The sequence below is a fragment of the Stegodyphus dumicola genome, chromosome X1 (assembly GCF_044657685.1).
Source record: "Stegodyphus dumicola isolate Sdum_Otavi_A_Nest chromosome X1, ASM4465768v1".
Classification (NCBI taxonomy): Eukaryota; Metazoa; Arthropoda; class Arachnida; order Araneae; family Eresidae; genus Stegodyphus; species Stegodyphus dumicola.
The window spans coordinates 191,103,775-191,129,900 of NC_140780.1; the positions used below are offsets into that span (position 1 = coordinate 191,103,775).

At 32.6% G+C, this 26,126-nt stretch overlaps 1 protein-coding gene across 1 annotated transcript in view; it reads left to right on the top strand.

Annotated features, from left to right (window-relative positions):
* The window catches only part of LOC118201309 (uncharacterized), a 182,068-nt gene extending 172,280 nt beyond the window's left edge, over positions 1-9,788 (top strand). The window contains exon 5 of the mRNA XM_085808243.1: positions 6,135-9,788. Coding sequence (XP_085664369.1) covers positions 6,135-7,937 — 1,803 coding nt within the window. The 3' untranslated portion in view covers positions 7,938-9,788. The remainder of the gene's footprint in view (positions 1-6,134) is intronic.
* The last annotated feature ends 16,338 nt before the right edge of the window (positions 9,789-26,126 follow it).

Genomic DNA, 26,126 nt, shown 5'->3' on the forward strand with positions numbered 1-26,126 from the left:
GACCCTGACAACTGCTTAATAAGAGCTAAAGCCGGTGTTTCTAATTTCATCACTTTTGTCTGGTTCACTTTGCAAAAGATGTTTAGCACTGCTTATTTCTAGCCGACTATTCTGTTGAATATAATTATATTATGTGCAACATTATATCGCAATGACAGCATGTAGCTCGTATGAATATATTAACTGGAAATCCAGTCTAATTAATTAATCGGATTTTAATTAGTCCTTTCTGCTAAAAATAGTAAAGCAGCAAGCCAAATCAGTCTTCGGCTTTCTTAGAAAAGATGAGTAGTTTTTTTTTTTTTTTTTTTTTTTCGTAATAAAACCCGTCGATGTCTCTTGGACTCTTTTAATTAGAATGATTTATAAGAGTTTTCCCTGTTATTACTTTAAAGAATCGTTTGAGGTATACTAATCTGAAATTAAGGAAGGAGGAAATGCATGCAAAAATATTCAAAGTTAGAAAACGTTTACCTTTTCCGGAAACGTTGTTAGTCATTTCGGCAGTCTTATGAAGTTGAAATGCCAAGTGTAAATAAAATTAATAGTTTCGTGTCTATTAGTTATTACATTTTTTAAGTTGTAAAACTGCACAAAAAGTAGATCTTGTTTCCGCGATCTTAAACTCAAGTGTCATCCTAATTATATGGATAGCTCGGATTTTAAGGCCCCACATTATTGTGCCTTTAGGAGCTTCGTTAAAACTAGTTTAAATAAGAATGGATTACAAATGAGGTAACTGTGAAAACAGTGACTGTTATTTATTGAAAATCATTCTGCTTCAAGTTAACAGTTCCAAAATGCGCAAGCCTGTCTTTGGCATAAATTAAAAAATGATACCAGAAGTTAAAATTCTACGCTATTTACAATCATTTCCAAGATTTATTAACTGTTGGATCTGAGTTAAGTTCTGACCTGTTTCTTCTTGGATATTGCCACAATACTCGCTCAGACCAAAAATGCATGGCGAGCAACATAATTTAAAAATGAGATGTTGCACGTTACTATTGGGGCTTGCTCCGTGTCCTGCCGGGTGTGTTGACTGAATAAACCACCCTGTTGTGCTATGAGTGGTTAGGGTTAGTACAAATTGCTTTCCGAATCCACACATACGTGCCCGACCATGTGTTGTAGTTTTGAATTAGAACATGGTAAATAATCGAAACTCTCAACCGCGCTAGTCGTCTCATCTTGTATTTTGCATAAGAAGAAGAAATCGTTTTTAGTTTGCGTTATCATTTTAAGTTGTAAAACCACCAGATGTGCCTTATTAATATCTGCTTGATTTATAATTCAGAACTTTGTTTGTGTTGACAGTTAAACAGTTGCTCAAAGCAATAACTCGCCAAACCAAGTAGGTAATTTTGTGGTTAGAAATTAACTAACTAACCTTAAAAATCAGTCAGAAGCCACCCATAGGATGGATAGAATACTCCTGCTGGGCCCGGGGTCCCACATCCCCGAGACACCAACAAATTTAAGGTACCCTCTGATGATCACTCAACGATCATCGAGCCCACCGCTAAACACGAACCAGTCAAGACCACCGTCCTGGCTGGGCCGAGACCACGGTGGGGTGGGCGATGACAACTTAGGGTCGATGACCGGCCGTTAATTTGGGCTACCTGCCAGCACTACACGGGATGCCCCTCTCCTTAGGCTTTACATGGAATTCCAAGGACAGCAGTGACCAGACTCTCAATGGTCCAGTTTGCTATTTGGCTACCAATACCCTGGTGGAAAGGACTTACACCTCCCGGCCCATGAAGAGCAAGTATAGACTTACCCCATGGACCATCGGGAACCGCCAAGTTCATAAATTTTATACCCCCGTGGCCGAGACTGCCTAGGTACAGATCCTAGCCAGTACTGCGCAGAGTACTCTACGTCGACCCCCGGGGGGAATGGTTAGATGTTAGACTGGAAAGACAGTTTCCATTTAATTTTGCTCTCTTTTAGCACAGAAATTTACTATTAATTAGATTGGATTGGATTATTTAATTATGGCAAAGCACACGAGGGCTATCTGCCTAAGAGGAGGGATGCCTTCGTGGAGGACTTTCTAAGGGAAACTGGCTCGTATACACGTTACACATGGGGAAAACCACGAAAACGCCCATGCAGCCAGCCCGTTCGCGGGACTCGATGGAGTCGCTATTATCATTCAAACACTCTTCACATTTTCTTGTCCCCTTGCTAATACCCCTTAAACTATTATCACATTAGAAAGGAAAAACTGTATTATTGAGCTGAACAACAAATTAAACCATCAGATGTTATTTTCAATGTACGTCATCAAATGTCAGTTTTTTTTTTTTTTTTTTTTTTTTTTTTTAGGGTTCTGTAGTAGTAAAAAGTAAGTTCCGTAGAACAAAATTTTTCTAACTCCGATTCTGGAGTACTGTACTTTCAGAAGACAAATTAGCTCATTATTAATTGCATCAATAATTGCTCAAATCATGCGCAGCGATTTGAAAGTTGGTTCTGCCTAAAATCCAAATGATAATTATTTGAGCACATTTACAAATGTGCTGATACGAGTTTCTGCGGATTTTTGTAAGCCAAAATACGTAACGCAGCCAGTGATTGATTCTGATGTTTGGGAAGAATGGAAAACTAAACCATGAATCCCATTGCGCAATTTCGTACCCTAACGGTTGATACCAAAGTAGTGACGTTTCGTAAGTTGGGGGAAGAAAATCAGAAGGTGGGTCACAACAGCGTCCCCCCAATTCTTTTTCATAGACATCCTTGGAATGTCTGTGCGGTGGGTATGGTGCGGTAGTATGTATGTATGTTTTCCCGGCCCCGTACATATTCTGTTTTCATTATACTCGTTATTCAGTTTAAGCTTCTTTCTCCCCCCCTGTAAGTCTACCTCTAACTTGAAAATGAATCAAGGCTATCTGAAATGTTTACGTAAACACCCGTTATTTTATTTGTCTCGTAATTGATATAGAGGGTAATGCGTATTTCGTATAATATAAAACATTTCACGAGGATATTTAGCGCCTTTATTTGTATGTTTTCCTTATATGGTTTGATTTAGTTTAGCATTCTTCTGTGATTTTTCTTGTGCTTGAAGATTACAGACAGGTCCTACTCAAGCATTTTCGGCCCTCTATTCGTTCGAAAAATCGGCGCTCCAGGTGGCTGCCTATGCTTGTAGCAGGCCCTAAGTACAGGCATTTAAGCATATTTTAAATATCTATGAGATGAGATTTCTCGAAGATTTACTAAAATCATTTAGTAATTTGCATCCATCCTCTAAGAACATCATAAATTAAGAATGTAATTAGCAAACTCTTTCAGTTATACATTTTGTTACTTGTATTGCTATCTAAAACACGGTTGTTACTGAATTTCCAGTTAGTGGCAGAATTTCTGTTAAAAGCGATTAACTGTGATTCTACTTAATATAGAGTCTTATCAAGATGTACTGCATTCATCGGTAGCAGGCTTATATCCTGGCAAAGCATCAGTTTTCGTAATAGGTTGAAGGAAGAGCAACCTTAAGTGTGGATCCTCGGCTAAATGGAGTTCATGGAGTTCAGGAATTAAATCTTGTTCTTTAATCGCACAATTTCAAAACTGGCTGATTATGAATTCGGAAGTAGTTGAGCTGGAAAAAACAACATTTCATTTACTTAAGATATTGATATAAATTACTTAAGATATTACTTGATATTACTTAAGATATTGATATATAGAGTCTTATCAAGATGTACTGCATTCATCAGTAGCAGGCTTATATCCTGGCAAAGCATCAGTTTTCGTAATAGGTTGAAGGAAGAGCAACCTTAAGTGTGGATCCTCGGCTAAATGGAGTTCAGGAATTAAATCTTGTTCTTTAATCGCACAATTTCAAAACTGGCTGATTATGAATTCGGAAGTAGTTGAGCTGGAAAAAATAACATTTCATTTACTTAAGATATTGATATAAAAAGAAATTCATTAATATGATTTAAAATTATATTACTCAGATAAAAATATTCAATTATATTGAAATTAGTTCAAATATTTTTATTTTTAATTGTGTGTCTAAAGTAACCAATTATATTCATTATGTTGCATTATACGGTTTTCTTAGTGACGCCATAGAAAGTTATTGTCTTTCTTTAGAAACTGAATAAGTCAGTAGAGTACGTTCTGATATCAAAATAAGGCTGTGATATCATTTTAAGAACGTCATTTGTGATTTCTGATTTATTAAGTAATCTGTGACTGAGTAAAAGATTTGATCATTCGGAATTTAAACAAGAGGTAGCTAAATGGAGCCACTTTAACTTGAAGAACCAGGAAAATGAGTAAACAAAAAGTAACACATTTAGAAGAAAAGTGATAATGAATAATTTTCATTTCCACTATTTTACGGGTATACTGAAAACAATTTTAACTCCTTGGGTATGCTGAAAATATTTTGTGTTAGTTGTATATTTTTATTACAAAGATATGCTTATATAGCAAGTATAATGGACGATTAGGAGTCGTGAATTTTTTGTATTTTCCTTATAACTTTTATTTTTATTGCATTCTGTGTTCCATATGGTGATACAATACATCATTCTAATCATGTGTCAAAAGTCTTTCGAGCATATTTAACTGTTAACATCAGTCTAAGATTGCAATAACTGAAATTTCATTCTCTAATAAAACTTTAATTATATGCTGAAATTTAGATAATTTAGAAAATGCTAAGGTATAAAAAATATTGGATGTCAATAAACTTATAAGAAAGAATAAAATCCTCAAAATTATTTAAAAAAATTATAATGTTGGACAATTGCAGATCTGAATTTAAACAGGACAATAATGGAACCTATGGATGACGTCAGTATTTTAATTAATAAGAATTCCTGTTTCTGGGGAAAAGGCTAAATATAAGCTAGTTCTCTTTAGCATGTCTTCCAGGATAGGCTCCCTCTTTTTAGGCAGATAACTGTTGCATGCCGTACCTTAATCATTTTACCAACCAGCCAAATTATAAATTTTTTGAAGATCTACATTACTTGTTGGTACTTGAAAACTTTAATTATTGCTTATTATAGTTAACCAAATGCTGCTACTGAAGCTTTACTTCTACTTCAGAATTTCTGTTAGAAACAGTTTATTAACTTAATAAAATGTTATACGATGTCCGCTTCAATTTAACCACTAAAATGTCCGCTTCAATTTAACCACTAAAAATTCTTTAAAATCTGGCTTTTTGTATCTCTTCATTGACTTTTTTGTTTCCCTTTATAACTCACGAGCTTTCTTTATTTGTCCATTAGTGCAGAAAATGCCTTAGAAGCAAATACATAAAATTCTTTCCAAGAAGAGTACTTTAGAAATTGGAGGAAATTTCGAGTTTGGGGAAGATATCAAAAATATGTCATCTGACATCAGAAAAAAAAAAAAAAGTTACTAAACTTCATAAAACTTTAAAGTATTTTAGCTTTGATTAATGCAATTATAAAATCATTCTAGGCTGAGTGTGCATTGCCTTAATACTATGTTTGAAATATTTGACATTAACAGTTTTCATTGCTTTTCATTTATGGGTTATATTTTTAAAATCAATTTCAAATCATGTAACAGCTATATTTTTTAGAGGAAAAAAGTTTCTAAGGGAAGCTAGCTGCCTTGTGCTCGCATTAAACATGAGGATATTCAAAAGAAACCTCATGACCGGTATTCAAATTCATGTTGAATTACGAGTGGTTTCAGCAGTCATTCTTTTAATGTGAGATTAAAATTTAAGTTGGTGCTGGTATATAAATATTAGATTAAAGAAAATCAGTTATGTGTAGAAACAAGGTTTCTGAATGATGAAACACCTTTTGAAAGATATTGCTAGAGAAGGTCAGGAAGCAGTTGTGGAAAAGTCTTAATATCTCCCTTAATATTTAATGCAAAGTATTCAGTATATTGTTATATTAAGCATTTGGATTTATTGTAAATATTGTGAGAAAAGACATTTGAATTCTATGTTATACTCCAATAATTTCACTTTCATAAAAGATTGTTTTAGGGTCTTTATTTGAGTACATATTCTTGATTTAGTTCAATGTTTTGATTTAACTACAGTAGAAAATATATGTGTAAAATTTCTTTGCATTAGGGTAATTAATTGAATATTTCTTAATTTTTAGGTTTCCCAGTCCCAACAGCAGTTAATTATGAGTCAAGATATGAAGCCATCAATTGCTCAGCAGCAACAACAGCAGCATGTTCAAGGTAGAGGATTCTATGGTGGCCAATCTGCAGTACATATGTCACAATCACAATCGGTTAATTTCCAGTTTTCAGGTTCTTCAAGAAGTGCCAGTCCTACTACCAACCAGCGACCATCTCCAAGTCAGATGAATTCCAGTGCCTCTGGGAGGCATGTACAGCAACAGTATATGAGCAGACCTCCTCCGGATTACCAAGCTTCAATTGAACCTAGTGGTTGTAACAGTGGTCCAATTAACAATATGCAGTCTGGTCTCCTTTCACAGAATCATCAGATGCAAGTGAATATGCCAGACAATATTAACATTATCAATGATCAGAGTAATAGAACTATTGATCATAGAAATAACACACCAGTATCTGTATCTCAGTCTTATGCTGGAATCATACCTATTTCACAATCTGTTCCAATACCATCTTCCCAGTCTTATTCTGGCTCTGTTCCAAATTCAAATGTTTACTCAGGTTTGACTCACATTTCAAATTCCCCTTCAATTTCGGTGTCAAAATCTTACCCTGGTCTTATTTCCATTTCAGATGCTACTTCTGTTTCTGCATCTGATAAATCTTTCCCAGGTACTGTACCAATTTCAGATGCAACATCTGTTTCTATATCTAGACCTTACACTGGTATTGTACCTGTTTCAAATACAGTGCTTCTTTCTTCATCCAAACCTTATCAAGGTATGGTGCCTATTTCAAATTCAACTACGATTTCTGTATCAAAGCCATATCCTGGTATTGCGTCCCTTTCAAATTCATCTGGCACTAAAATTTACTCTTCTATGAATCCTGTTTCAAATGCAAATCCTGTTTCTGTATCAAAGTCATATCCAGGTTCTGGACCTATTTCTTCTGCATCTGCATCACAGTCATATACAGGTGTGCCTACATCATCATTATCAGAACAAGTTCCAACACATTCTTTAATGATGCCAACCACAACTACAATAGCACCCACATATTCAGTAAGCAAAGGTCGTGGCGGATCAAAACAAGGGAATTCTCGAACATTTAATAAGCAGTGTGGTCCATTAAGGCAACATAAAGCACCAAATGTGAATGTTGGACCAGAAGGCCTTAATATATCCCAAAGAACAATGGATTGGCGGCATACATATATCCAGCATCAGAACCAGCAACAAATTGTCACGCATGTTAATCCTCAGCTACGCATGTCATTCCCAAGAGGCATTGCACAGAACTATGGACAGAATTTGGGTATTGCCAATGGAAATAACTTCCAAGTCCACCACTTAAATCCAAATTCACCTGCTAATAACAACAGTAGGGTTGTAACCAGTTCTCCTATAGCAGATCATTCATTGCCTATCCAGCAAAGTGGTATTCATGATATAAATTCTTCAGTAACAAGTCATGTTATGTTGCAACAGCAACAACAACAAGTTATAATAAACAGTGATAATAACACTCTGCTTAGTTCATCCAATACGTTACTCAATTCATCTCATATTCAGATGGGTAGTTCTGCTAATTCTGGAGGTGATTCTACGAGCCAGTCACAGCAGCAAGTATTTTCCACTTCATCTCCATCTTCAAACAATTCATCACAAGGTATTGTGCCTGATGGTGGACAGTTTAATTTAGATTTCTTGGATAATCTTGATTGCTCAACATCTGATCTACTGAATTTTGATGTTATGCAAGGTGGAAGCACTACTTTTCCATTGTTAGAAGATATGAGTATGCTAGATAAATGAAAGTTAGTGACTTGAGGAGTGAAAGCATTTATGAAATGGCTCCCATCTTATCACAATTGTCTATGCTTTTGCTCAAATGCTTGTGTGTGGATTGTGAGTTTTTCGGTGAAGGAAATGTCAGTTATTTCATCATTAATTCCTGCTGAATTGTGTAACTGTTCTGTTTTTGAAGACATAAATTGTCATTAACTATCTGTATATTTAAGTTTGTTAAATACTTGTAGAAGTTTTTTATGAAGTTTTATGAAACAAAATTAAATGAATACTTGGATTTCTGCAGTCGGTAATTTTGCCAAAATTTTTAATTTGCTAAAAATGTGCATATGCTAATTTTATGTTTCATTTGAAAACTACCATAAATTTTTAAAGTGTTTTAGAGATTATAAGCATTTACAAATATTTGTTTCATCAGCCACGATTTGCTTTCAGTTAGATTAGTGAATCAGCTGATGCAATATTTGTATTATTATTCTAGTTATTTTATTACAGTTAGTGTTCAAGATTATCAGACCACACAAAATTTACTTTTCGAGACTATGTTAAAGGATCATTTTCATATTATAAGCTAAATTTTTTAATGTTGCTTTTCCTTTAAGAAATAATTATATATAATCAAGTTAATATTTAAATCAAATTGAGAACTAAACCAACCAATTTTCTTAGAGCATTTAAGAAGAAATAACAAAACACTCATAACTCAAATTTTATCTTTATGTGCATTATGCATAAAATTTTATAACAGTGAAATTGTGCTGTAAGAATATATTTCTTGCAGTGCCTTATTTTTAAGAATAACTGATAAGAAGATGCTGTAAGAAAGCGTAGACTGCTATGAACTGTAGAGTTTGCTTTTTAAAAGCTTGTTATTTATTCATTGTATTCATTTACATTGTTACTAGAACTACTCTGAATGTTTTGAAACATTTAAATGGCATGTATCTGTATGTGTATGCATGGTTGTCTGATGTAATTTAAAATGTTCAATTTTCCATGTAAAAATGAAACTTTATACCTAATGGGAAAAGGTTTGAAATAATACATGGACATCCTGAATTTAATGCATTTAGTGTCTTTATTTCAGGTACAAAAAAAAGAATACATTGTTGCCCTATATATTTAATTAATTCCTCTTGCAGTCTTGACATTGAATCTGTTATCCAATTATTTTTGGTGGTAGCTTCATGCTGATATAGTGGTTCAAATTTATCAGTATGAAAAGATTATATCAAATTTAATGCCAAACAGTTCTTACCTCAGTGTGAAGTAATTTATGCAGAAAATTCATTGTGTTAAGAAGGTGCTGTTGATTTTTGATGCCAAAAGTTAAATGTGGCAAACAGTTACGGATTTTTTTATAAATATGTTTTATAAAAACTACAAGTTTATATTACTGTTTCAAGAGTGTTAAGAGATGTTTTTAAGCGAAACTTCTTTTTGAAAGAAAGAAGGTAAATTAAGAGCAGACTTGTGAAGGTTTGTAGTCTAATTATATTACTTTTGTTGAGGAAGTAAATTGATTGTTAAAAAGCGTACTTAAATCATGTTGAAAATATATATATATCGCTTTTTTACTTGTAACTATTTAGTGACCATGTGGCTATGCTGTGTGTTGTACAGAAATTATTGCATATGCATATAGTTATGATTACTCATGAAACATTCCTGTAATTCATTTTTCAATGTTTTTAATTCAATTATTTAAGATTATTATTGTTGCATACTTTAAGAACTGTACAATGTTATGCTTTTTATTCTTTTCAATTATGTGTATAATCTTTCATGATGCATTTTGTTTAGTGTTCAGTTTCTTGTAATTTGTTTTTGAGAGCACAATAAACAAATCTCATTGTCCTTCATGTTTTCATCATTTAAGCATTAGAAAATAGACCCAGTGGAACACAGTAGTTTATTACATGAATGGATTTTTTATCCTTTTGGTTGCTAAATTTAATGTTATATTTGTAAAATAGGTGTTTGGTGTATTTATATTTGTAAAATAGGTGTTTGGTGTATTTACAAGAGAGATTAGGCGGAGTAATTTAAATTACAAAGCTAACTCAGATTAATTAATATTGCATACAATGGGAATATTACTTAAGCCTGCTTTCAATAATAAATATTTTTATAATAATAAATATTATGTCTGATTAAAGTTCAAAACCCTAGCCCATTCAAAACTCATATGAATGTTAAAATCGTACTGAAGATTATCCTCAACTACAGTTTAAGATTTGGCTTACCTTAATTTTCCTTTGCACTGTGTAACCCTATGTTACTGAAAAGAAAATTCACAGTTATACTGGACATGTATACTGGATATGTATATACTGGACATTATTTAGAATACAGAGATAAAACTCAGCTAAAGATTTATGTCTATTACTTGGAAGACTACAGCTAATTTTAACATTAACAAAGAAACAAAACAAAACAAAAAAAAAAATGCAAATTCGCCACTATTTGCAGGGTTTCTGATTAGGACAGGACAATGCATTTTACAGGCATACAGATAAAATTACTCCTACCAACTTCTGAACTCAATTCACTGTTCTTTGCCGAGCATTAGCTTTTAAGAAATAAGTAAATTACTCTTTAATTCTCATAGACACAGCTTAACCAAAGATTTCAAGGGTTCATAGAATGGCTGAAAAAAACAGACCTCTAATATTGCCAGTTCCTGATCTTTAAATATTATTTACATTCGCTATTTAAACTTCATTATTTCCAAGACGACCATTTTGAAGAAGGTCAATGGAAAAATAGAAAGAAGAGGAAATTAGCATAAAATAATTGGTTAATGAAATAAGCTTTAGATGGCAATGTGTCAGAATTCTATAAACTCACAGTATCTAAATGAGCATTACCACTTTACTCTTGTAGTTTGTGTCAGTGTCCAGATGGGCTGCTTACATGAAGTTTCACCTTGCATTGTAATTTATATTCCTTCATGGGCTGTGAGGAGATCCAGGGGTTACTTCTCCGAGGCAGCACTGAGAAGGAAGTGAGCAGTAAAAATACACTTAAAATATTTGTTTGCTTTCTAAATAGATATTTAAGCATTCATACTAAATTATGTCAATTCATCCTTTATACAAGTTGGTCCAAGTAGCATGTAATTTCATTTTCCTGCTCTGGGGTGACGAAACTTACAGACTCTCAATTTAATAGTCTAAAAGTGTGAGGACAAATCCATAATTTCCATCCAGTGCGCTCAAATTCCATATTGTTGCGTTGTACGGGTTCGTGGATTTGGAATAATTGATGATAACACTTGATGAAGAATCAAAACACAATTTACTCACCAGTATTACATAGGACAGTTCCAAAGACACGATTACAGTCGTCGAGAAACTGCAATAAACACGCTAAAACAATCAATAATACAGCCTTTAGGCTATAAAGGTGAAAACAGCTTCACAGCAAAGCACTAAGGTACAGCTCCCAACTCGGTTGGGTAGCTTTCAAGCTAATCTCTGAACTCGTAACACTACTATTAAACTCAACATAGGTACACACAATGTACAGTCAGAGTTTATATAGCCTTAACCTACCTTCGAGAAAATAGCGAAGAATGCTCTGTAGAATGTTCTCTCTCCGTCTGTGGCATATCGCCAATTTTGTCGTCAATGTGCAATTTCGCGCCAAATCTGGCATCCTGCATTTCCCTGTCATTTTTTGGTAACCCTAACCCTGCTTTGCGGGGAAGCTATATTACCGCAGATGGGTATTTCGCAACAATATTCTTTCAATATGACAATGTAAGTGTTTTGCTGAAAATCTGGATGTTTAATCATTTTCTTTACTGGACACCTTTAACTGTTTCCATTCTGTTTTGGTATTGCTTGATGTGTTTTAACTGATAGATTAATGCAATGCAAAACAATTAAAAACCTAAACGTTTTAAACCCTACAGATTACATTTAAAGAACTTCTGTTATGTTATTTTTGAAAAGGAGAGCCAAAAAAAAAAAAAAAAAACTCCGAAAGAGAGACAATGAGCCAAAAAAAGGGGGGACAACTGTGTGTTGCATCAATATGAGAAAGTTTCGATCGCAAAATTCTCCAAAAACACATCATTCCTAAGCATTGTATTAGGCATTGAGTACTTTTTTCCTATTATAAATTTTCTTTTACAGAATGTGTCATGACTATGGAGGTAAAAATAATTGAACGGCTATCAGCAACCCTCAATGTGGGACCAACTGAAGCTGTTTCGCTGATAAGCTTTCCTGCCTCGCTCGTTTTTAACAAAAGGCCTAATCAAATTGTTAATTACATGTATATGCGTTTCTCAGTTTTTAAACATGTTAATAAAAACGCCGCTTTGCAGTTAAACAAAACTTTTTTTTTTTTTTTTTTTTTTTTTTTTTTTTCAGAATGCTTTTTTAAAACTTAGCACAAGTAAATTTTAGAAGCATTAACGGTTTGCAATTAGCATGAAATAAAATATTAATAAATGCCTTTAAATAGCAATGACAAACATTGTGATGTAATTTCAAAGCAATTAGTTCTGTGCTGCTTAAATGTGGTTGAATAATCTAAGTGACAATAAAATCGAAATTGTATGTGTTAGTAACATTAGTAACTAATATTTTAACAATAAAAAGTAGTGATGGTAAACGTAATATAATTTTTTTTCGGAAATTCTCCGACTGGTAAATAACGAGAAACAAAAAATTGAAGAAAATAATAGATCGATTTCTGGATAAAATAATATAACTTCTAAAACTGTTTTCTCTACTTAATGGAAAAACGTAATATATATTACTCAAATATCTTATTCCCCCTGAATTTAAACACTTATGTCATAACACCGTATTCATGTTACGTATCATCAAAATTTTAAGCATTATGAAATGTCTTAAATAAAAAGTACAAGATAGATTTTTAAATGAATAAGCCGAATTTGTAAAGTTAGTCCTAGAATTTTAAGGGGATTATAGATTGCTATGGTGGTCATGTAATGTAAATGCCTTCCTTCATTATTTTCTTTATGTAATATATATAAAAATGATATTACTACTTTGACTAAACATTACTTTTAATACTTTTTAATATACATTACTTTAAATTACTTTTTAATAAACATTACTTTAAAACAAACATTACTTTTTAATACTATTTAGTAGCTTTTTTAGAGAGAGAAATATAAAAATGAAATTAAAAAAGCCCTTACATGTAATCTTGAAAATTACTTAAATTATTAAAAAGTATATTTTCAAAATTCATTCTAGCTTAAGAAATTATAGCAAAAGAATTAAAAGGTGCTAATTTTTTCTACCTCACCGGCTTGACAGGAAAGTGGTCAGTGACTCTGACTAACGTACCGAAGTGTCTGGGTTCGAATCCCGGAGAGAACAGGGATGTAATTTGTCCGTCCCTTCATAAGAGGCAACAGTGAGTCACTTCTTAGGTGCATCCATAATAAAGTGACCACCGCTTCAGGCCTTAGTAGTGGCCAGATCCCGCCATTGAAAAAAAAATTGTGTCTATATACGCCTGTGAAAGCTTAAACCTTTATTTTTTTTCTCAACGGTTCTTTCAGAATATCTAATAACAGGATAACAAATCACTTTATTGCTTTAAATGTAATATATATATATGTTATCGTGAAAGACCGAAATTGGAAAATGTCGACTTTCACCGGAGAATGTCAACATTCACCAAATACGTCGGTGAAAGATCGAATATTTCTTTACATTGTTGTACATTCGGACCCTCACCGGTGTATTTCGACAATCACAGATATGCTTTGGTGTAGGTCGAAAAGAGAAGAGTATATGTACACGCTGCTATTCCAAAAGGAAGTGTTCCACACATAAATGCAGTTGTAAAAGCGAGGGCCTCTTGTGCAATTCAAAGTGTCATAATAGTTTAAGTTGTTGCAATAAATAAGATTTGAATCACATCATTTGGTAAGTTTATAACTTCTATTATTTTCCTTTCTCATTTTGAATGTACTGTGTGTTTTAAGTTCTTATATTCTTAAGTTCTTATTCTGAGTTTCAAGTGCGTGTTTTCACGAATGAATTACGGAGAAGGAAATATAATATTCTTATATGTTCAACATTCACCATTAGTACATGGTGAATGTCGACATTCACCGGTGTAAGTCAGAAATAAGAGTATTTGGAAAATATTTCGGGCATACACCAAGCGACTATGTGAATGTTGACATTCACCGGTGAAAGTCGACATTCTCCAAATTTCGGTGTTTCACCGTAACATATATATTATCCTATTATTATGTTTCTTTATATATATATATATATATATATATATATAATACTGTCGAGAATATCATTGACGCGCATAGCACATTGCAGAGAGGGCCGATAAAAAGAAAGTGACGTGTTAGTTGACTCGTTTCCGCCCTCAGATTTCGGGCTGGATGTTCGTTTAATATGTCCTACCTCCTTGCTCATGACTATATAGAATTCAAAAATAAAAGATATCTACCAATAAGACTCTTCTCCAAGAAAAGTACTTGTTTATTTGGTAGTATTAACAGAAATGGTCATCCTATCCATTAGCAACGTAATGTTTGTGATTCAGTTGTTCCAAAATTCACTGTATCCCTTTAATTACTTTTCGTTACCCTTCCATAACATTGTCTTCAAATACAATAGTATTTTTGACATAATTCTATGCTTTTATTGTCAGTTTTAACTTTCTGCTTGTTCATAAATCAATTCCTACAACTGTGTGTTTTCTTTTTCCTAATACCTAAATGCATCTTAATTGTGCATTTTTTCCATTTTTCGCTATGAGCAAACATACTCTGTATTGAATATTATTATTTAGTTCTAAAAATATTGATTACAAAACATCATAGCATATTTTCAGTCAAATTTAGTAAAATCTCGGCCCTGTGCTCTATCCGATAACCATAAGTCATTTACTTTTCTTCAGGTATGGCAATAACATACGTAAACAATAGTTAAACGTTTTCTTATTTTTCCGAATGTAATTTTTACATAGAAGATGAAGCTCACATATGTGTGTGAAGCACAATCATTGCAGAAATATCGCTTGTCTTTCATAACGTAGATTTTTCTATTCCGTTCTAAAAAAGTCACAATCTGACAACTGAGTTTTTTGCAATGAATGGTGATCTAGCAGGCTAGTAAACATGAGCTTTGTGAGCGGATACGTTGTCATGCAAAAGGGCAATACCTATCTTCTCAGCATGCCATAGCGTTTTTGTCTTTATGACCTTTTGAAACTGTGTCAGCAAGTTGGCGTACTGAACACCAGTTTTTTAGTGTTAGCTGGTAAACGATTAATGAACAATAGATACTCTTTATGGGAAAAATAGAAGCCAAAGTCTTCTTAGCAAGCTTCTGTGTTCTGAATATGGGGGGTCAAGAGGTTCCGATGGGCTTGTGCATCATCCTATATTATTTCGTGTCTGCGTCACAGTGGTGAAATTTGTGCCCTATCTGCTGCCATTAGGCATTATTAAAAATTACGTTCATCGATGTTTATCATTAGACATAAGCTTTCCAGAGTAGCCAGCTCGATCTTCATTCCTGATGTTGTCGTTTGCCGTACCTATCTAACACTTATCGCTGCTTTGCACAGCTTTTCAAGAAAGCTTTGTACCACTACCCCAATGCTGATGCCACTTTTTGTTGCAATCTGAGAAACTGTCACACGTCGATAATCTTCGACTTTCGTATACATTTATTCTGTAGTCTTAACTAGGAACATTTTCAGATAGCACTTTTCCCTCACAAATGACAGCACACCGTTTGATGGTGACATAAGAAGGTGCAGTATCACTATGTACAACAACCATACCTTCATGAATATTTAACAGAATTTGTGCATTCTTTCTTCAAAACTCGATCACTCAACGGTATTTGGTATTTTCGATGTTCAGACACATTTTCGACTGACAACATTTGAAAATTTCAAAAGAATCAGCTAATAATTTCCAGCAGTCCTTGTATTAATTTTAATAATCCAGAAGGATGATGCAATCATTCCACCTAAATATCATCATCCCACAAATTTTATGACATGGTTAGAATATGAACTAATACCTTCTTAAGTACATCGCTTATTTTTAATATTAAAAGTGCCAGCCTGAGACACTTTTTACATTCTAGTATTTGGTATATATTTTTATCCTGATATATAGGACATATACAAAAGAATAAGGTGGTCTCAAAAGTCAAAAATTGTGTTTCTACTAGAAAGGTAAAATTCATCAACAGCTGAGGCAGTTATACAGGCTTATAAGTTAATTAGAATCATTTAATGTGTTCACACTGCACCTTAGATGTGCCCACACTGTGCATATTAATTTGCTTACACTGCACATTCTGCACATTAAAGATGTCGGGATGGCAGAGATGTTACACAACACGTGATCGGAAATTTAACACTTTATTATATAGAAACACAACTTTTACGTACAAAATATTTACATGTTGATAGAATATGATTTAAGAAAATATCCATGGATTATCCGGTTCAACTCAGATGTTCCTAACACCCTACAAACTGAATCAGCCATCCTAGCTAAAAGCAAAATTCCAACTAAGGCGTAAACGCCCTACCAGAAGTTCTGCGGACAACTCTCGTCTGCCGCACACTCTGCCTGTCTCACTTACTGGATTCTCGCTGTGATGGGAGGCAGCTGATCGGCTGACCGCAGAGAGATACATGACAAAAGGATTGCAATCCTTTAATTCCACACAGTAATCCACTATAATGACGTGCATTGCATTCATTATTCGGTGCTAAAGTTTCTTTAAGGATGTGAGCACTAGTGGTACTTGTACTTAAATGCTGTTTTTCGCAAGCTCCAAAACAAAGAAATCGTAAACTGTAGAATCAAGCAAATGAGATAGCTAATGGTTTTTAAAATAAAAAGTGTTGAAGCTAATAAATTAATCAACACTGAAAGTCCATGCTACAGCCCCTTCATCTCTGTACTAATGAATTGTTCAAAGATGCTATGTGAGGTCAGTGTGCTTAATACAGGGCAAGTGAACATTTGTACACGCGTTCATAAAAGGTAAAACGGGCAGAAATTCAAATAATATATGAATAAATTAAGAAAACCTGTAGGCAGAGGTTTCACCCAACTTGATTGTAAAATGTTCTAAGAAATGCTGTGTTTCAAATGCTTAGGAGGGAACAGAAGATAATTTACTTTGAAATAAATCAGAAAAGATTTTTGCCGAGGATAAACCGAGTGAGAATTCTAAAAAGTAGTAGCTCATAATCGTACTTTGTTTAATGATAACAAAACATGTGTCAATTATTTATTTTAATATTTGTTTAATAAGTAATGAATGCATATGATAAAAATATTTTTCTCCACTCTTGCAGTGCGTGGATTTTCCCCAATGAAAGATTAAAAACTTCGAGGGCGATAGTTACTCGAGAAACGAGAAGCGTAATTTAATATATACATTTATATTTGCTTTGTTAGTGTATAAATTAAAATGTTTAGATCTATTATCTATAATTTGTTTATCTATTTAGAAATCTAATTATATATTCAGAAAGAAATTAGTAATCGATTCTTGAAATATCTATTTAGTATAAATATTTACATAGAACACGTACGTGTAAGAAATGCATTCCTTAGCAAGTTTACTTTCAGGGTTACGACGTCGTTACAGACATTATCTGCCGGTACTTCTCTGGAACGGAGAAAAAAATCTTGAGCATACTTCATCAGATGTACAGCTTATTTAATCTTGAATTTACAGATTCCCTGACTGTTAATATTTGGAAGACTTTACCTTTTAAGTATAAACTTTTCTTAGATGTAACGAAAAAAAAGAATTCTCTTCAGTATTTAGACTTAATGATAACAAAGTGCGTTTTTACTGAATTTATCGTTAAAAGAGTAGCGGAAAATGGTGTCTGCCGAAAACATCGCGGACGAAAACGTCGCGTAGAAAACAATGCAAATCGAAAACGTCCTGCAACAAAACATCGCAGGAGAAAATAAAGCAAAAAGAAAATATCACAGTTCTAAAACGTCGTGTTCCAAAATACCGTCGTCGAAAATAAAGCGGTTCAAAAACTTCACAGTTTAAATACATCGTCGTCGAAAATATCGTGGTAAAAATAGAGTACCTACAAATCATCGCATGACGGTAAAATCGCACACATGAGTTTTTCAGGCTTTAATAATTGTAAAAGGATACTCGCATAATGATATGTGAGCGCATGGAAAGAAGGATAATTTTTACTTTTATATTTTTTATTAACTAATAAATATTTTTTGAAAATGTAAAATGGAAACTTAAGCATAGAAAATTAATGGAACTTATAGCACTTTGTTAGTAAACTATGTCAGTTTAAAATTAAGGTCATTAATAAAATTTTTATGAAGTTTTACTGGCAATTTTTCGTCAAAAGTAAAATCTAAAAAAGAATAGAAAAAGAAAGATAAGTAACTGCATGACTTTAACTATAAAATAATTGCTAAGATAGTTATGAGATTATTTTCTTTACTTTTGTTAATCTGATACTCTTCTTCCAGAGAAAATTATTTCTTGTCTTGTTTAAGTTTCTTGCTCTGTTTTTTAAAAATTTATTAGGTAATAAAAATATGAAAGTGAAAATTATCCTCCCTTCCATCTTGCGCTCACAAATCATTATACGAATTATTATCGTCATGCGATGATTTGTAGGTACTTTATTTTTTACCACGATAATTTAGACGACGATGTTTTTAACTGATAAGTGTTTGAACGGCTTTATTTTCGATGACGATATTTTGTAACACGACGTTTTTAGAACTGCGATGTTTTTTCTTTGTTTTATTTTCTCCCACTATGTTTTGTACCACGACGTTTTCGCCTTGCGTTGTTTTCTCCGCGACGTTTTCTTCCGCGGTGTTTTTGCCGCGATTTTTTCGGCTGTAACCCAGAAAGTACGTCATAACTGGTACGTGGGTCGGTTTTCCGGGCACTAATTTATACTTCGAAAATGCACATGACAGCGGATGAAAGTTAATGCACATGACAGCGGATGAAAGTTTCGCAGAAATATTTGAATCGGAGTATATAATTAAAAGCGAGAGAAATGTCTTTTATTTATTACTTTAATTTTTGCAAAAAGTCGATATTATAATTGCAAATAATAATGAAATCTCTTTCCAGAAATATGTTATTAATAGCCTTCCCGTAACGTAAGTAATTAACGCATTCCCCTGTGTGCAAGTTCGTGGTATAACTGATTACATTTCCAACTGAACTGGAAGTTCTATAACTCGAATCCAGGCAAAGAGCACAGTCGGTTTTTCTCTTTTCTTGCTCCAAATTCCTAATAATCTGAACAATTTAAAAATAATAAAGCATCATTAAGAAATACATGCTGTTATTAAATGGCTTCATTTGATGAGTAATTAATTGTTACAATTTGAAAGATAAAATCAAAAGATTTTATCTCGTGTGCATTGGTAAAAGTGGTGCAATGGTATATTACTCGAACAGAATCCCCCATCAACACACACAAAGTGAAAGCAGCATCCCATTTTTCAAGTGTTAATAACTTATCAGGCTACCTTATAGTATGGGAAAATACTAATCCTGTTTTAATAAAAGATTTTCATGTTTCGAGAAGTATTATATAATTGTTATTAAACTACAAGAGGTGTGTGCTACGGTACAGGAAGAATTTTAAATAAAAGTGCCGTATTTCTGCATAAATTTAAAAAAGTTAATTCTGTGATAGTTGAAGAAGAGCGAAAAAAAATTGTTTGCAGGCTGGAGTAAATTGGGATCGCCATTTAATTATTTGGTTAGTTTTAACAAGATAAAGAAGAAAGAAAACACTCATCCATCAACTTGTCTCTCATTCTTATTCTGGTCCACAAATCTTATCTCAAAAGCAGTTGTAATATATGGAACTCCACCGATTCATTCACTGTAAACAATTTTTTTTAATTGCACACGTGGTAGGGAATTTTTGGTACATTTGTGTAATTATATTACAGAAGTGTGTTTTATTTAAAAGATTATGCGCATCTTTTATTTTACTTTTTACAGTTCTAGCAGATGATGTCTAATCTTCGGTTAGAATTTACTGCGAAATAAAAATAGCCGAATAATTTTCATTCAAACTATTAATTCTAAGCTTGGCCTGCCTTAGTTCTGGACTTGATTTCGTAATTCTCCGTAAGCCGTAAAATTGCAAAAACTTCAAAATTGATATAAAATTGTTTGGATAAAATTACACCTGAAATTTCAGTAACAAAATCCATCTTTATGGGAAATGGAATGGTTATGAAAAGCTCAAGCTAAAGTAAGTTTATCACTTTTTAATTTAAATGTAGCTATCATCTGCAGCTCCTAGCAAACGAAGTTGCAATTTCTATTTCATTGTTAAAACATAAAATTTTAATCGGTGGAATTCTTGCTTTAATCTAAGTGCAGAAAAAATTTCTTTAAACTCGATCTATCTTTAAGCACCTAACAGGAAGTAGCAAAGTGTATGAATAGATCAAAAGTTTACTTCTTGTCTTAATTCTTTCTCCTTTAAAAGCCAAATTCTATTGTGTTGACTTTATAATTCACTCATAAAACTCCAGCTAATAGAATCTGTTGATGTATTATTCAGAGTTGATTAAAATATTTAAGAAAACGAGCTTATATAAACATAGCTTTTATACAAATTTAAAATTTTATATTTTTGTAATCGCTTGGTACGTGATAATTAACCACTATTTAGCGCTTTTTGAAATTTGTAACAATGCGGAAGATTAATAGTTATGAATTAGATAAAACAATCAGTGTGGAACTCTCCTTTTGATGGTAAATATCTAAGCTTTTCCTCTATCATTTCCATTAATATGAAATGTAAAATTTATGCACATAAAAAATTTATTTATGAGATTTATCGATTTGGTTAAATATCGCTAAACTGATAGATGACGAACAAGGCCAATATATTCATTAAAATATTGCTTAAAGATACTTATTTTAATATTATAACATTTATGACATTGCTAATAAAAATATTTATATGCTGTAATATATTTTACTACCCATTGTTCTCAGAACAAAAAGTTCTTTATGTACAGTCATCGTTGATTATATAGTTTTCATGTGAATATATATTATTTTCGAAATATTATTGGTAATAAAATATACGCTTCCTCCTATGTAAAAGTAATTTATCTAATAAGTGTATGCAGATGAAGGCATCAAGGAAGGTAGTAGGTAACTGTAGGTAAATACATTGTTGAAATGGCTAGGGAAATAAAAGGAATGGGCTTTAAAGTACACTATTACTAATTTAAAGGAAAATTTTTTTGATTAAATGATGTTAAAATTCGTAATTATAAATAAATGTAAACGCACATAACTTCTGGTCAAACTGAGATATAGAAGACCTGGTATGCACAGTGTTATTTTCCATCACTGCATAAAATACCTCGTATTTATGAACGTGTTGTTGAATTCGCAGGATTTGCTATTATTATACAGGGTGGTTATAATAAAAGTTCCACTTTGAAATGGTCATAAAAGGAAAACTACTGGATCAAATGTTATCAAACTTGGTAATATTATAAAGGATGTCATGGGAATTTATTTTCCTTGAAAAAAAAAAGTTAAAAAACTGACCACTAAGTGGCACAGTATGCAATATTATTAAACGAAATAAGACGTGAAAACGTCGGTTTAAAATGCGTTTAATCGTTTCTGAAACGTGTTTCAAAGCCTGTTTAATATGGCGTCCACCATTTTCCGAAAGCAAGTTAAATCGTATTACTGCATTGTGAGCAGCAGCTCTTAGCGTACCAGGAGGAATGTTACGGACATTTCGTTAAATCGTATCTTTCAATCACGCCAAATTGTTTAGATTATTTGCGTAAATCATTTGCTTCTTTCTCCCGTAAGCTAATTACAAGCCATTGCTGTTTTACCTCACCCCACAAACAGCTTCGTTTTAGAAATGATTAAAATCGTTTTAAACCGAATCTTCATGTCCTAGGGCCGAATTCAGGCTTAAAACATCAAAAATTAGAAATCTGTAAGAAAATGATTTCCGGAATGCACACACTTATGCGAGTGATTTGCGATCTCGAATTTTCTAATCGCTAATTTGTGGTTTTCACGGACGAAGTTCTTCGTTACACGGATGGCGCACTTGACTTTTATCGCCTTTAAATGGTAATTGTGTTTAGGTCAATATTTCTTAAGGGTATACAACGTGTTAAACCCGTGTAACAAAAGGTTAAGTTAGATTCTGACCCTTATTCCGTTTAACAATATTGCGTACAGCACCATTTCCAGCCTGGTGGTCAGTTTTTGAACTTTTTCTTTGTCGCGGCAAATAAATTCCCATGACCTTCTTTACACAATTACCAAGTTTGATAACACTTGGTCCAGTAGTTTTCCTTTCATGACCATCTGAAAGTGAAACTTTAATTATAACCACCCTATATTTAAATCACTTTAAAATTTTTGATTTATAAATATGCTTTTCATTTTTATATTAGAAGTAGTCTTTTTATTAAGTTTATCGTAAAATGACATGAATTTTTACGATAGACGTTTCAATGTCAGGAGAAGGTTCTTTACCGCGATATTTAATAAAGCAGACCATACGCTAGCCAATTTGAGTCAAATATTGGTCTCTTAAACTTCTGATGGTCACCAATGAGCTCAGCTCGCATTCCAGTTACACACTGCAATGGGCACAAACGAACATAACTCACATTACAAATTTACCACTGACAGATATCGCTCATATTTGGAAAGAACTGCTTAATCTCGCAGCCGCGGTAGGGTTATTTCGAATGTCTTTAAGGAAAATAAAATAATTAATTTAGTTATTTTATTGAAAAATTTCATTATGAAATAATTCTTGTTAACATTGTGAAATGATATATTTTCGTGCTTATTAATTTATCCTTAGAAGCATTCATAAGAAATTTTTATTATTTTATGATGACCTCTAAATAATAACCATATTAATAATTCATGAAACTGTCTTAATTTGATGTTGATATTTATACCGAGGCTAAAATGATATAGTACTCTCATATCTGTGAAAGCTATTTTAATTTAAATCATTTTTAAGAAAATAATATGACTTGACTTCAAAACATTGAAGCACCATCAATGTATTGAATTAATGTTTTATGACACCTATTTTCGATTTCATTATATATCAAATCAATTTTTATCAATAAGGAAATAACTTAGTAGTAAATCATCTGTTTCCAAGTTAAAAATCCTGTACTGCACTTATATACTATATATCTTTTGTATTTTTATATAGTATAATCTAAACATATGTACTATATCTTTTCCCTCCTGATCGTATCATTCTTGAAAAGAGAATTATTATGAAGCTAACATTAAATGCAACTTCATGCATACGGAGAAAAATTTTAGATTATACATTTCAATTTCTGCCATTATTTTCATAAAATTAAGGGAAGCACTGTAATTTTAAATATATGGAACAATTATTTAACAATAAAGTATAGCATTTCGAAAAACATTATATTGTACCTAAGTAAAATATTTATACTAACATCCGAATTTTTAGCATGTAAAATTCGAAATTAGTTTTATCTTCGACACTTTATTATTACAGTATTGCTTGAGCTATCATTTCTCTGCTCCAAAGCTCAATCAAACATTTATTGCAAAGATGCGTGAAATTTATTCAGCTCCTTTTCATCTGTGAAATGTCATGCATATATTCTTTACGCTAATGTTTTCAAATGCTGTTTGCAGTAGTTCTTTTTCTCCTTAAAGTAGAATTTGATCTCATTATCAGACTCTTGAGTTTCTGTCAGATATTTCGTCATTATTTACTTAACTTTACTTATTGTTCTGCTTAATCATAGAATCAGAGAAGCTTATCATTTAATAAAGTTCAAAGTAGTTTTAACTGCTTTGAACTTTATCAAACACTATAAAATCCAACTCCCATTAGTATCATTTTAGCCAAGTTTAATTTGTAAATCAAACGATCGTTGTTGCAAATGTACAGTTTCATATTTTAGAAATAAATATTGGAGGAATATATAAATTAAGGGAAGATATTGATAAATTTTATGATGTGTTAATAACCTTTATTAATAATAATATGTATAACAACTATGATAACCCTTACCAAAACTTCGTAAATGATAGTCAGAGGATTCTTAAAAACTTTGAAATGGCGTAAACCGAACAAGGGAAATATCCCGTTGTTCTAATATTTTTTTAGTTAAATTTTCAGCATTTTATCAAAGAGATAATTTTGTTAAAAGTAGTTTAGAAACCTAAACTGATAAAATGGTGCGTTTTAATTAAAATATAATCGAACACTATTAAACCCATGCCTTAAATTCAATGGAAGCATGGCTCCGATATTTCTCAGTTTCTAAATGAAATTATAACTCCAGCTGAAACCTGAAACAAGGTGAGCTGCGGTATTTTAGTTTACTGTTCAACAATTTACCATTTTAGCTTAATTATTTATTTTTATTTCTTTGCACTTTATTTAATTTTAATTAATTGTTTTATTTTAATTTATTTTGGTTGTTCACCTTTCCCGATGGCCTTCAGTAGTTCTAATTTTAGAAATTAAGTTCTGGAAAGCCGAACCTGATAGCAGCGGAAACAATTTCGAATACTTAAAAATTCGACTTATAGGTTAAAGTAGCATTAATTTTGAACAAGGAGTTCGACTGATCTTAAATTTTGACTTGCCAAAGCAAGCGTAATCGAGATTCTCTTGTATTCCTTTACTTTAACGCATATTTTTCTACATTAAATTAGCCCGCCCCCCAAAATCTTTCGATTGACATAGATTTAATATAACATTCGACGGTGATTGACATAAGTTCCTATTCTTCAGGTAGCAAAACTTACGTCTCTCTAAGAAGTGGCAGACTTTTGTACAAAGCGAATGACAGTAGAAGGTAATGTTTTACCACATTTTTATAGTATTTTATATGGCATATTATTCTTCCATAGCTATATATTTCTTTAACTTACATTCAAAGTTATAAAATCGAGTTTGTTGATTTCTGTGTTAGGAAATCGAATTTTTAATACCGGGTATTATGAAATTGAATTCTGAAATATATATATTAGTGTTTCATTAAGTACGTATGCTTGATGAATTTATTGCATTTGGTACATATATACTGTGATGCTTGCTATAGACAACGTACGTAACGTTATTTAATAACTAGCATTTGCATTGCCCGAATAAAAGTATATTTCCTGAAGCGACGAAGTGCACAGAGAAATAAAAATGCGATTGCATATCGGTTGCCTCAGGATGAAAGCGATTTGATGTAAGAGTATTGTTTCTCTCAGAATATTCTAAGTAATCACCGTGCTCTCCGTGATCGCCCTCATTCTTTTTCTAGGTTAAAAGGCAACAGAGTTCCAAACTGCATCAAAACCTGAAGTATTATGAGTACAGCATTCAGATTCAGGTAATAAATATAGCTTCCGAGAGAATAAGGATGAAGCTATATAAGTAATATTAGTCTACTAGAACTTCCATAACCTAAAAATGACAGAGTTCGTTTAAAAACAAATATTTTTATTTCATCTTAGATTCAGTGTGCATTATATCAGGGACCGAACTATAAAACTTAACTCTTCTATATGACTATTCTCTGCTGCAGCAGAGACAGCATTTAGTAACTTCATAAATGATGTATAGCCGATCAATGGCCAAATGACTAAGGAAACACTAGAAGTTCACCTCAGATTTGGTTACTGGTGGCTAAACGGAACGTAATACGTAACGTAAATAGGGGCCATTCCCCTAACAAAGTCATCCAGGAAGACATCACCTCGCTATAAGCAGTGAGCCCTAGTGTGTTTTGTCGTAATTCAGTCCAATTTACGAGCATTTTAATCTCTAACATGGTACAGTAATTTTTTTTGAGTCTGGATTATGGGGACGTACGTTAGAGGAATATATTCGTGGATAGCCTTTTAAGGGAAATTCGATTGTATCCACGTTACACATGGAAAAATCCACGGAAACTTCTATGCAATGAATCCGTCCGTGGTATTTGAACCCGGCGTCGAACTGCCAGTCTTCAGCGGTTTTATCGCTCGGCCAGTGGAATAACAATAGTTATGGGCAATTACATTATGCTTGTTCAGCAGCAAATAACCTATAAACGGCCTTAGAAGTATTCGGATAAGAAATTTTTTATTATTTTATGATGACCTCTAAATA